Genomic DNA, 13900 nt, shown 5'->3' with positions numbered 1-13900 from the left:
CAACTTATATGTTATTATTACGATACTCATCTATTATATTGCAAAATTTCCATTTACTATACACCGAATGGTGCATAACCATAAACTATATCGTTAATGTAATGTTTTTAAAGAATTATTGAGGCAATTCTACCAGAACAATACAATAACAATATAGCATATGGTTATGAACCATTCGGTGTATAGTAAATGAACATTTTACAATATGATAATAGATGGTTATCGTCATAACTGAAAAATCGATTTTTCCGATGCAAATCTCTTGCAAAACTCGGACTGTTTATTGTTTTTGTATTGTTCAACCACAGATTGAACAATACGAAAATAAAACTGTAGCATAATGTTGCAATACACCCGATTCTTTTTTTGCACGGGTCTGGTTTTCGCTATAACTCAGTCAATTTTTAACCGATTTTCATGAAATTTTGTACACATGTAGGCACGGTTAGTACTATCAGTGTACAAAATTTCATGAGAATCGGTTAAAAAATGACTGAGTTATAGCAAAAACCAGACCCGTGCAGAAAAAGAATCGGGTGTACAATGTATTGTACTAGCTTTTAATAGGATATTTTTTATTTTATTTTTTTTTGCGTTGTTTCGATCCATTTCAGATAGGAGCTTCACCAAGGTACATATCAAATATTTGATTTTCAAATATTGAATCAATCACAAGTGTGATTTCACAGTCAAGCCACTTTGTCATTCTTCCAACCAATTGAGAATATTTTATTTTCTTTAACTTATTTTTTTTTCTGGAAAATTTTACAAGGACTACTCGTTCTCAACGAAACAATCCAAATCGGAAAAGAGCGTCTCAATTAGTGCCGAGGGAACTCAATTCGTCCCTCCCTGTCCCTCCAACTTTTGTTGAGACGTACAATCTGATAACTCGTCACAGCCTAATTACTCGACCGTTCGTCGTCTGGATTTCCGGTGTTTCATTGTTTTTTTTTCTTGGTTGCTTTTGTTCACACCTCTGAGAAGGGAGCAGCAATTTTCTTGATTTTTTTTCTTTCATTGACCGTGTAAACATTTTCCATTCCTTGTTGATTTTTGTTCCTTTTGTTTGAACAGTCGAAACGAATGTTGCCGTATTTTTCAAGTTGTTCATGTTACATCGGATTTTACAACATTCTTTTTTAAGAGCAGAACCTTAAATTCGATTCGGTTTCATGACTGAATATTACGATTCGACGTATCGTTTTCATTTTAATGATTTTTTTGACAATTTAAATGACACGATTCCACATATTGATATCATGCGTCTGTTCACGGTTTCATGATCATGATTTGACTTCTCATTTCGATTTCATGATGCAATGCATAATTTATTCAACTATTAGCTTTAACGATTTCATTCATGATTCGTTGTTTTATCATTTTTTCCAATTTATGATTCGGTTTCATGATGCTATGAAAAGCTTCATGATTTGTTCCATTAATTTGAATTCATGATTTGAATTTATGATTTAATTTCATGATTCATTCACAAATTTCATGATTAAATGTCATGATTGTATTTCATGATTCGATATCGTGTTTCAATTCCATGATTCAGTTTCACACATAACTCTATTTCAGGATTTCATTTTATTTCTCAATTCCATGATGCTTTTTTATGATTCAATTCCATGATTCGATTTCATGATTCAGAATCATGATTTTATTTCACAATTCAATGTCTTGATTCAATTTCATGATTCTGTTTCATTACTTCGATTTAACGATAAAATTTCATGACTCGATTTCACCATTTCGTGACTCGATTCGTTGGTTCGTTTTCATGATTATTTAAAATGTTTATTTTAAATAATTCGATTCCATGATTCGGATGACCGATTTCATGAATCGATCTAAGTTTCTTTAACACACTGAGATGTGTTTTAAAAAAGTTCAAGCATTCTCGTGAAGTTTAAAACATTTTGGCTACAATAACATCTCCAACGATGTCCATGAAGCTTCATCATGGCAAAGCGAGCTCACACCACCCCAGCTGGACAAACTTCGTAACGAGCAACTTTTGAACAGCTTCCCAAACAACGTTTGTCACATTCATCATAGAAATTAGAGACTGTGGAACTAAGTTTGTGTCATCAGAAGGCTCCTGAGTGCAGGAGCAGGACAATGCGGCGCAAAAGTTGATCATTTCACTGCACTATCGCCCCTTCCCGTCCTCCACCACCAGCGGAAATCAATGGTGGCAATTTTGCAGTGCTCACTCGTTCGCAACATTGACCCTAGCTGTGGCTGTGAGGAGTGATCCTTCGGAGCGGAGGGCAAAATTGCAATTTCCTCTCCGGCGCAGCTTCTGAAGAGAAGCGTTCACTATTTATTAAGTCATCACACTATCAAGAAGAAGTTGATGACATGGACGCCAGCCAGGGAAGGTGTGACCGCCCCACTTGTGTCAATTTTCCCGCCTGAACAAAAGACAAGCCCTTTGTCAACAGTCGTAACTTTCGAAACCGAGCAATGGTGGTGTTTTTGTTGTTGGAGTTCACACAATCCGGCTCTGAGAAAGGAGTTTTACGACGTTATCTTTGAACGCTTCTATGTCGGTAGGACCTTCGACCAGAAGTGTATCATAAAACTGTGTGAAGAAATTTTGTCTCAGAAGATGTGCACTTTGGTCCTCGCAATGCAGTGGTGGGGGTACTCAGACGAAGGGGCTCAAAGATATTCATGAGATATGATGACATCAAACGTTCGATTAATCTTGCCTATCATGTCATGATGATGCCCCCCGGGGGAGAGCTTAGAAGCTTGCAACTCGGAACAAAAGACCAGCTGCTACTAGCTGCATGCCTCCCACTCGGTCGGCTTTTGTTGGAAGATGTGAAATTGTGTGTATGGTTGTATCAGTTGAGAAGATTAATGAATCATCGTCGTCGTTGTCGTCAGAGAAAAGTTATTCATGGAAGTCGCAATCAATGAAAGCAATTTATCTGACTCCAATGCGAAGTGCCTTTGCTGACCTGATTTTTGTGTAAAGAGTGGGAATAACCCATATTTATACAGGCACATTGATTCAAATGATCAATATTTATCTGTTTTTGATGTCATCATTAATCAAACTACGACGCTCTGTCTAAGCAAATAGAAACCTGAATTTAAAAACAAATCCACCAAAATTTCAAACTGATACGGAAATATAATCTTTAAATCGATTTTAATCAATTAAACCTCATCATGAAACTAAATCCTAAGAATATCGAATCGAGTTATAAAATCGAATCATAAAATCAAATCATGAAATCGAATCGATATCGAATCATGAAATCGGATTATGAAACCGAATCGAAATCATATCGAGATCGAATCGAAATTGAATCGAAATCGAATCAAAATTGAATCGAAATCTTTTACAATCCAATCATGAAATCGAATCATACAATCGAATCATAAAATCAAATCATGAAATCGAATCGAAATCGAATCATGAAATCGGATCATGAAACCGAATCGAAATCAAATCGAGATCGAATCGAAATCGAATCGAAATAAAATCGAAATCGAATCAAAATTGAATCGAAATCTTTTAAAATCCAATCATGAAATCGATTCATTGAATCATATCATGAATCGGAATCATACAATCGAATCATGAAATCGAATCAAAATCGAATCATGAAATTGAATCGATATCGAATCAAATCGAAATCGAATCAAAATCGAATCGAAATCGAATCAAAATCGAATCGAAATCGAATCGAAATCGCATCGAAATCGAATCGAAATAGAATCGAAATAGAATCGAAATCGAATCAAAATTGAATAGAAATCCATTTAAAATGAAATCGATTCATTGAATCATATCATGAAATCGAATCATAAAATCCAATCATGAAATCGAATCGAAATCGAATCGAAGTCGAATCGAAATCGAATCGAAATCGAATCGAAATCGAATCGAAATCGAAATCGAATCGAAATCGAATCGAAATCGAATCGAAATCGAATCGAAATCGAATCGAAATCGAATCGAAATCGAATCGAAATCGAATCGAAATCGAATCGAAATCGAATCGAAATCGAATCGAAATCGAATCGAAATCGAATCGAAATCGAATCGAAATCGAATCGAAATCGAATCGAAATCGAATCGAAATCGAATCGAAATCGAATCGAAATCGAATCGAAATCGAATCGAAATCGAATCGAAATCGAATCGAAATCGAATCGAAATCGAATCGAAATCGAATCGAAATCGAATCGAAATCGAATTGAAATCGAATCGAAATCGAATCGAAATCGAATCGAAATCGAATCGAAATCGAATCGAAATCGAATCGAAATCGAATCGAAATCGAATCGAAATCGAATCGAAATCGAATCGAAATCGAATCGAAATCGAATCGAAATCGAATCGAAATCATATCGAAATCGAATCGAAATCGAATCGAAATCGAATCGAAATCGAATCGAAATCGAATCGAAATCGAATCGAAATCGAATCGAAATCGAATCGAAATCGAATCGAAATCGAATCGAAATCGAATCGAAATCGAATCGAAATCGAATCGAAATCGAATCGAAATCGAATCGAAATCGAATCGAAATCGAATCGAAATCGAATTGAAATCGAATCGAAATCGAATCGAAATCGAATCGAAATCGAATCGAAATCGAATCGAAATCGAATCGAAATCGAATCGAAATCGAATCGAAATCGAATCGAAATCGAATCGAAATCGAATCGAAATCGAATCGAAACCGAATCGAAATCGAAATCGAAATCGAAATCGAAATCGAAATCGAAATCGAAATCGAATCTAAACCGAATCGAAATCAAATCGAAATCGAAATCGAATCTAAACCGAATCGAAATCGAATCGAAATCGAAATCGAATAGTAATCGAAATCGAAATCGAATCGTAATCGAATCGTAATCGAAATCGAATCGAAATCGAATCGAAATCGAATCGAAATCGAATCAAAATCGAATAGAATCGAAATCGAGTCGAAATCGAATCGGAATCGAATCAGAATCGAATCGAAATCACAAGTAGCTCAAAAAGCTGTACAAAATCATTGAAAATAAATAAAAAATTGTTCATATGACATGAAAATAACCTGTTTTTTATTACCAACGTTTCGGCTATCTAAAAAATCGTCTTCTATAGGGTATTTAAATACAATATTTTTATCATTTCATATTGGATAATCGGAGTAATTTCTAATAACACAAATAATAAATGATTAAGCCAATATTTTATTGAAAAACATCTCATACTCTTATGTCATCGAATAATATAGACTAGAGCACAGAAAGGAAAAAGAATTGTGATCAAATACAAATAACAAAAAAAAAAACATGAAAATAACCATTTTTAACACATCCCAAGCATCGAACCCATCTTACAAGTGCAGCCATTTATTTTCCGTAACATTCAAAGCGTTTGTTTATGCTCACAATTTTCCTATCCACCCAAAAACCGTGACAAACACACTACCACACTGTGGTGTACGTACAGTTGTAGGAATCTACTACTTTCATATATCAATCCATATCAAGTAAAAGAAACTAACAAAAACGGAAACGGAGTAACCAACCAAAAGCGACAATCGATCCAGTCATCAGTCATCATTTGTTAGTAGTGGTAAGAGAAGGTATGCTTTCAATATATTACAGTATATAACGAAGAGGACCGGGCGGGATTGCGGGAGAGGAGGGGGTGAAATGTAACGAGTAGCGATAGTTGTAGTAGTAGTAGTGGGACTAGAAGAAGGAGCAAACGTAACTAAAGCATATCGAAGTGAGAAAGATTACAATTACAAAGAAAGTCTATGTTTCGAGCAGTACTGGGATTCAATGAGTGAACAAAATGGGCCTAATACGTTTGTGTGTATGCGTATGTGTGTGTGTTGGGCTTCGTTTAACAACAATTGATGAGTGTCGAAAGTGTAAAGAGTGGGAAGTAACTCGGATAGACACAATCGCTAAACTAACAAAAGAAACAAAAATCAAAACGAAAAACGGGGAAAAATGGAAAATATGGTACAAAAGAAAACAAAAAAGGAATGGATTAATGTAAGTGATAGTACTAGTGATAGATGATGAAAATCGATGAAGAAGAGAGTATGGAAAAAAGAAACAAAAACAAAAACGATGTTAAAAATATATATAAACAAAAAAAGATTATATTTTTTGATTGCAAATTGTTTTTAAGCGTAATTTTCATATTTTTCATTGGTATATAGTAATGAAGGGGGGGATATTTTCTGAATTTGACCTAACCAAGACTTTCGGGGGATTGATTCCTACCTTGAAAAAAAAAAAATCAAAAGCATTGTAAAACTGAAACAAAAAAAACTTCGAAGCCAATCCTTCCTCAATCCAACGAAAGTTGAGTTGTAACGTGAATAATTGTGGCTGTAATTGAATTTCTCGCCAATTAAAACAAAACCGATGAACAGTGGGAAAACTCGGGCCAAAAACGTACATTTTATTTCACTCCATTCTTCCTTCTTGCAGGGTCTTCTTTGATATCCTTGGAGACATTCTTTTGAAATCCTTGGAGGATTTCCTGTGAGGATTTTTTGCGAAATCCTTGCGAGGATTTCCTGTGAGGATTTTTTGCGAAATCCTTGCGAGGATTTCCTTCAAAATCCTGGGAAGATTTCCTTCGAAATCCTGGGAGGTTTTCCTTCGAAATCCTTGCGAGGACTTCCTTCGAAATCCTTGCGAGGATTTCCTTCGAAATCCTTGCGAGGATTTCCTTCGAAATTCTTGCGAGGATTTCCTTCGAAATCCTTGGAGGATTTCCTTCGAAATCCTAGGAGGATTTCCTTCGAAATCCTAGGAGGATTTCCTTCGAAATCCTGGGAAGATTTCCTTCGAAATCCGGGGAGGATTTCCTTCGAATTCCGGGGAGGATTTCCTTCGAAATCCGGGCAGGATTTCCTTCGAAATCCGGGAAGGATTTCCTTCGAAATCTGGTAAGGATTTCCTTCGAAATCTGGTAAGGATTTCCTTCGAAATCTGGTAAGGATTTCCTTCGAAATCCGGTAAGGATTTCCTTCGAAATCCGGTAAGGATTTCCTTCGAAATCCGGTAAGGATTTCCTTCGAAATCCGGGAAGGATTTCCTTCGAAATCCGGGAAGGATTTCCTTCGAAATCCGGGAAGGATTTCCTTTGAAATCCGGGAAGGATTTCCTTCGAAATCCTGGGAAGATTTCCTTCGAAATCCTGGGAGGATTTCCTTCGAATTCCGGGGAGGATTTCCTTCGAAATCCGGGCAGGATTTCCTTCGAAATCCGGGAAGGATTTCCTTCGAAATCTGGTAAGGATTTCCTTCGAAATCCGGTAAGGATTTCCTTCAAAATCCGGTAAGGATTTCCTTCGAAATCCGGTAAGGATTTCCTTCGAAATCCGGTAAGGATTTCCTTCGAAATCCGGGAAGGATTTCCTTCGAAATCCGGGAAGGATTTCCTTCGAAATCCGGGAAGGATTTCCTTTGAAATCCGGGAAGGATTTCCTTCGAAATCCTGGGAAGATTTCCTTCGAAATCCGGGGAGGATTTCCTTCGAATTCCGGGGAGGATTTCCTTCGAAATCCGGGCAGGATTTCCTTCGAAATCCGGGAAGGATTTCCTTCGAAATCTGGTAAGGATTTCCTTCGAAATCTGGTAAGGATTTCCTTCGAAATCTGGTAAGGATTTCCTTCGAAATCCGGTAAGGATTTCCTTCGAAATCCGGTAAGGATTTCCTTCGAAATCCGGTAAGGATTTCCTTCGAAATCCGGGAAGGATTTCCTTCGAAATCCGGGAAGGATTTCCTTCGAAATCCGGGAAGGATTTCCTTTGAAATCCGGGAAGGATTTCCTTCGAAATCCTGGGAAGATTTCCTTCGAAATCCTGGGAGGATTTCCTTCGAATTCCGGGGAGGATTTCCTTCGAAATCCGGGCAGGATTTCCTTCGAAATCCGGGAAGGATTTCCTTCGAAATCTGGTAAGGATTTCCTTCGAAATCCGGTAAGGATTTCCTTCAAAATCCGGTAAGGATTTCCTTCGAAATCCGGTAAGGATTTCCTTCGAAATCCGGTAAGGATTTCCTTCGAAATCCGGGAAGGATTTCCTTCGAAATCCGGGAAGGATTTCCTTCGAAATCCGGGAAGGATTTCCTTCGAAATCCGGGAAGGATTTCCTTCGAAATCCGGGAAGGATTTCCTTCGAAATCCGGGAAGGATTTCCTTCGAAATCCGGGAAGGATTTCCTTCGAAATCCGGGAAGGATTTCCTTCGAAATCCGGGAAGGATTTCCTTCGAAATCCGGGAAGGATTTCCTTCAAAATCTGGGAAGGATTTCCTTCGAAATCCGGGAAGGATTTCCTTCGAAATCCGAGAAGGATTTCCTTCGAAATCCGGGAAGGATTTCCTTCGAAATCCGGGAAGGATTTCTTTCGAAATCCGGGAAGGATTTCCTTCGAAATCCGGGAAGGATTTCCTTCGAAATCCGGGAAGGATTTCCTTCGAAATCCGGGAAGGATTTCCTTCGAAATCCGAGGAGGATTTCCTTCGAAATCCGGGGAGGGTTTCCTTCGAAATCCGGGGAGGGTTTCCTTCGAAATCCGGGGAGGATTTCCTTCGAAATCCGGGGAGGGTTTCCTTCGAAATCCGGGGAGGATTTCCTTCGAAATCCGGGGAGGATTTCCTTCGAAATCCGGGGAGAATTTCCTTCGAGATCCGGGGAGGATTTCCTTCGAAATCCTTGGAGGATTTCCTTCGAAATCCTTGGAGGATTTCCTTCGAAATCCTTGGAGGATTTCCTTCGAAATCCTTGGAGGATTTCCTTCGAAATCCTTGGAGGATTTCCTTCGAAATCCTTGGAGGATTTCCTTCGAAATCCTTGGAGGATTTCCTTTGAAATCCTTGGAGGATTTCCTTCGAAATCCTTGGAGAATTTCCTTCGAAATCCTTGGAGGATTTCCTTCGAAATCCTTGGAGGATTTCCTTCGAAATCCTTGGAGGATTTCCTTCGAAATCCTTGGAGGATTTCCTTCGAAATCCTTGGAGGATTTCCTTCGAAATCCTTGGAGGATTTCCTTCGAAATCCTTGGAGGATTTCCTTCGAAATCCTTGGAGGATTTCCTTCGAAATCCTTGGAGGATTTCCTTCGAAATCCTTGGAGGATTTCCTTCGAAATCCTTGGAGGATTTCCTTCGAAATCCTTGGAGGATTTCCTTCGAAATCCTTGGAGGATTTCCTTCGAAATCCTTGGAGGATTTCCTTCGAAATCCTTGGAGGATTTCCTTCGAAATCCTTGGAGGATTTCCTTCGAAATCCTTGGAGGATTTCCTTCGAAATCCTTGGAGGATTTCCTTCGAAATCCTTGGAGGATTTCCTTCGAAATCCTTGGAGGATTTCCTTCGAAATCCTTGGAGGATTTCCTTCGAAATCCTTGGAGGATTTCCTTCGAAATCCTTGGAGGATTTCCTTCGAAATCCTTGGAGGATTTCCTTCGAAATCCTTGGAGGATTTCCTTCGAAATCCTTGGAGGATTTCCTTCGAAATCCTTGGAGGATTTCCTTCGAAATCCTTGGAGGATTTCCTTCGAAATCCTTGGAGGATTTCCTTCGAAATCCTTGGAGGATTTCCTTCGAAATCTTCGGAGGATTTCCTTCGAAATCATCGGAGGATTTTCTTCGAAATCCGGAGAGGATTCCCTTCGAAATCCTTGGAGGATTTCCTTCGAAATTCTTGGAGGATTTCCTTCGAAATCCTTGGAGCATTTCTTTCGAAATCCTAGGAGGATTTCCTTCGAAATCCTTGGAGGATTTCCTTCAAAATCCTTGGAGGATTTCCTTTGAAATCCTTGGAGGATTTCCTTTGAAATCCTTGGAGGATTTCCTTCGAAATCCTTGGAGGATTTCCTTCGAAATCCTTGGAGGATTTCCTTCGAAATCATCGGAGGATTTTCTTCGAAATCCGGGGAGGATTCCCTTCGAAATCCTTGGAGGATTCTCTTCAAAATCCTTGGAGGATTTCCTTTAAAATCCTTGGAGGATTTTCTTCAAAATCCTTAGAGGGTTTTCTTCGAAAATATCGCAAAATTTGTATGATTGACCTCTCCGGCTTTTGGGGTAAATTCCTTCCGGATTTCTTTTAATGGCCGGATTCAATTTTGAACTCGATTTCGCCCACTGTACGGCCCCTGATGGTGTGCAACATCAGGATGGAAATAATCAAACATCATAATTACGCGAGTCTGTAGCGACGTAACACAAAACGGCGCGAAAGAATTTTAATTAATTTATCAACACTGTTCGTCGGTTGTTCGGATGGAGAGATGATGAAATAGGAAAAAAGCTACCGGAAGGAGAAATACGTTTGCTGCGATTTATGCATAAATTGGCTTCGAAGTTTTGTTTCAGTTTTAATGAGCTTTCTGTCGGCGTGTAATAGACCATTATTCAAGAGGAGGCGAAATTTTCAATCCAGACGTTTCGACCCACTTGAAGAATGGTCTTTTCCAGGGTGATTAAATTTAGCTTTCCCTTCAATTAGAGAAAATTAATTTCTTTCGGTGAATTCAAAAGTTCTGAAACAACTTTTGCTCACCAATCGTGTTTCCTAGTTAAAATTTCCCTAATTTTATTCACCTAACTCTCAGACTATAGGAAACTAAACCAAGGCATAACCTAAAAAAAGAACGGCGGAAACCTATCTCAGAAAAAAAAACGGAAACGCTTCACATACCTTGCTGCCTCGCTCGTTGAAGATGATCTCCACGTCCAGGATGGTACCGAATTGCTGTCGACGAAAACAGGGAAAAGTTGGAAATTAATCTCAATTGTTGGTTTGCTTATTTAGAATGTTCATCTCTGTTTCGAGCCTCTGCTTCTGCTGCTGGATGGTGCACACGGCTAAATGAGTTTTTAGTGGAATATCGCACTCGAAACCGCTGATCCCGAAACAACCAACTTCTGGCGCTGCGGCAGACCGGCGGGCGGCGGGTGCCACAGTAGTGGTTAGAAATTTAATTTAAACTTGTGCTCGCTCCTCCATGAGGGAGGAGAATAGTCGATCGGTACCACATTGTATCATACGCTTGCTGGCGCTTTCCTGTGAATGTGCTCCTCTCTATTCAGCTCGGGGTGTTATCATTCTGGGGAAATGCAGCCGGGTCCGGGCATTAGGAGGATTGAGTATGATTTGTGCCGCCTGATGAGATGGCAGAGAGTTGTTTAAATAGTTGCTCCAATGAGGATAGATTTGAAATAAATGTACATAAATAGGAATGGTCAGCTTACTCAATTCAAGCATAATACGCTACACAAGAGTACTTGAAGGTACAAAACATGGGAAATTTCGAAAAATATAAAATTTTCAATTAACATTTAAGTGACTGTTCAATTGAAAAAAGAAAACCGTTTGGCTCGTAGAGTAACGAGAAAAACAATTGTAAATATCTAAAATAAATACTATTAAAGTGTTATACAAGTTTACAATTGTCGCAAAACGTGTTTTGCATTGGAATCTTCAGAGTATCAATTCATCGATGTTGTGCAATGAGGGCTCAGCAGGCAACCGGATCGATTTCACTGAATGACAGTGGTACAAATACATGCATGGATTCATTTGGTTATCTGACTGAATGATTAGGAAAATCAAAGGAACGCGGGGTTGGAAAAGCCCGCAGGTTGCAGGTCATAATTAAAACTGGTGTAAGTGCGTGCATCGTACAGAATATATAAATTGAATCAGAATTCCTCTCAGGATTCCGGAGAGAACCCTCACAGGATTCCAAGAAGAATTCTCTCAGGATCCCTGGAGAAATCCTCTCAGGATTCCTGAAGAAATCCTTACAGGATTCCTGAAGAAATCCTTACAGGATTCCTGAAAAAATCCTTACAGGATTCCTGAAGAAAACCTTACAGGATTCCTGGAGAAATCCTCTCAGGATTCCAGGAGGAATCCTCTCAGGATTCCAGGAGGAATCCTCTCAGGATTCCAGGAGGAATCCTCTCAGGATTCCAGGAGGAATCCTCTCAGGATTCCAGGAGGAATCCTCTCAGGATTCCAGGAGGAATCCTCCCAGGATTCCAGGAGGAATCCTCCCAGGATTCCAGGAGGAATCCTCCCAGGATTCCAGGAGGAATCCTCCCAGGATTCCAGGAGGAATCCTCCCAGGATTCCAGGAGGAATCCTCCCAGGATTCCAGGAGGAATCCTCCCAGGATGCCAGGAGGAATCCTCTCAGGATTCCAGGAGGAATCCTCTCAGGATTCCAGGAGGAATCCTCTCAGGATTCCAGGAGGAATCCTCTCAGGATTCCAGGAGGAATCCTCTCAGGATTCCAGGAGGAATCCTCTCAGGATTCCAGGAGGAATCCTCTCAGGATTCCAGGAGGAATCCTCTCAGGATTCCAGGAGGAATCCTCTCAGGATTCCAGGAGGAATCCTCTCAGGATTCCAGGAGGAATCCTCTCAGGATTCCAGGAGGAATCCTCTCAGGATTCCAGGAGGAATCCTCTCAGGATTCCAGGAGGAATCCTCTCAGGATCCCAGGTGGAATCCTCTCAGGATTCCAGGAGGAATCCTCTCAGGATTCCAGGAGGAATCCTCTCAGGATTCCAGGAGGAATCCTCTCAGGATTCCAGGAGGAATCCTCTCAGGATTCCAGGAGGAATCCTCTCAGGATTCCAGGAGGAATCCTCTCAGGATTCCAGGAGGAATCCTCTCAGGATTCCAGGAGGAATCCTCTCAGGATTCCAGGAGGAATCCTCTCAGGATTCCAGGAGGAATCCTCTCAGGATTCCAGGAGGAATCCTCCCAGGATTCCAGGAGGAATCCTCCCAGGATTCCAGGAGGAATCCTCCCAGGATTCCAGGAGGAATCCTCCCAGGATTCCAGGAGGAATCCTCCCAGGATTCCAGGAGGAATCCTCCCAGGATTCCAGGAGGAATCCTCCCAGGATTCCAGGAGGAATCCTCCCAGGATTCCAGGAGGAATCCTCCCAGGATTCCAGGAGGAATCCTCCCAGGATTCCAGGAGGAATCCTCCCAGGATTCCAGGAGGAATCCTCCCAGGATTCCAGGAGGAATCCTCCCAGGATTCCAGGAGGAATCCTCCCAGGATTCCAGGAGGAATCCTCCCAGGATTCCAGGAGGAATCCTCCCAGGATTCCAGGAGGAATCCTCCCAGGATTCCAGGAGGAATCCTCCCAGGATTCCAGGAGGAATCCTCCCAGGATTCCAGGAGGAATCCTCCCAGGATTCCAGGAGGAATCCTCCCAGGATTCCAGGAGGAATCCTCCCAGGATTCCAGGAGGAATCCTCCCAGGATTCCAGGAGGAATCCTCCCAGGATTCCAGGAGGAATCCTCCCAGGATTCCAGGAGGAATCCTCCCAGGATTCCAGGAGGAATCCTCCCAGGATTCCAGGAGGAATCCTCCCAGGATTCCAGGAGGAATCCTCCCAGGATTCCAGGAGGAATCCTCCCAGGATTCCAGGAGGAATCCTCCCAGGATTCCAGGAGGAATCCTCCCAGGATTCCAGGAGGAACCCTCCCAGGATTCCAGGAGGAACCCTCTCAGGATTCCAGGAGGAATCCTCTCGGGATTCCAGGAGGAATCCTCTCAGGATTCCAGGAGGAATCCTCTCAGGATTCCAGGAGGAATCCTCCCAGGATTCCAGGAGGAATCCTCCCAGGATTCCAGGAGAAATCCTCCCAGGATTCCAGGAGGAATCCTCCCAGGATTCCAGGAGGAATCCTCCCAGGATTCCAGGAGGAATCCTCCCAGGATTCCAGGAGGAATCCTCCCAGGATTCCAGGAGGAATCCTCCCAGGATTCCAGGAGGAATCCTCCCAGGATTCCAGGAGGAATCCTCCCAGGATTCCAGGAGGAATCCTCCCAGGATTCCAGGAGGAATCCTCCCAGGATTCCAGGAGGAATCCT

General features: G+C 41.1%; 1 protein-coding gene across 11 annotated transcripts in view; it reads right to left on the bottom strand.

Annotated features, from left to right (window-relative positions):
* Positions 1–13900, bottom strand: part of LOC109419707 (RNA binding protein fox-1 homolog 1) — an 823173-nt gene that overhangs the window by 199380 nt on the left and 609893 nt on the right. For all 11 annotated transcript variants that reach the window (XM_062853919.1, XM_062853914.1, XM_062853920.1 and 8 more), the window contains exon 5: positions 10701–10754. In XM_062853919.1, the coding sequence (XP_062709903.1) occupies positions 10701–10754 (54 nt within the window). The remainder of the gene's footprint in view (positions 1–10700; positions 10755–13900) is intronic.

The sequence above is a fragment of the Aedes albopictus genome, chromosome 2, assembly GCF_035046485.1.
Source record: "Aedes albopictus strain Foshan chromosome 2, AalbF5, whole genome shotgun sequence".
In the NCBI taxonomy this organism is placed as follows: Eukaryota; Metazoa; Arthropoda; class Insecta; order Diptera; family Culicidae; genus Aedes; species Aedes albopictus.
This window is presented reverse-complemented; position numbering and strand designations above follow the sequence as displayed.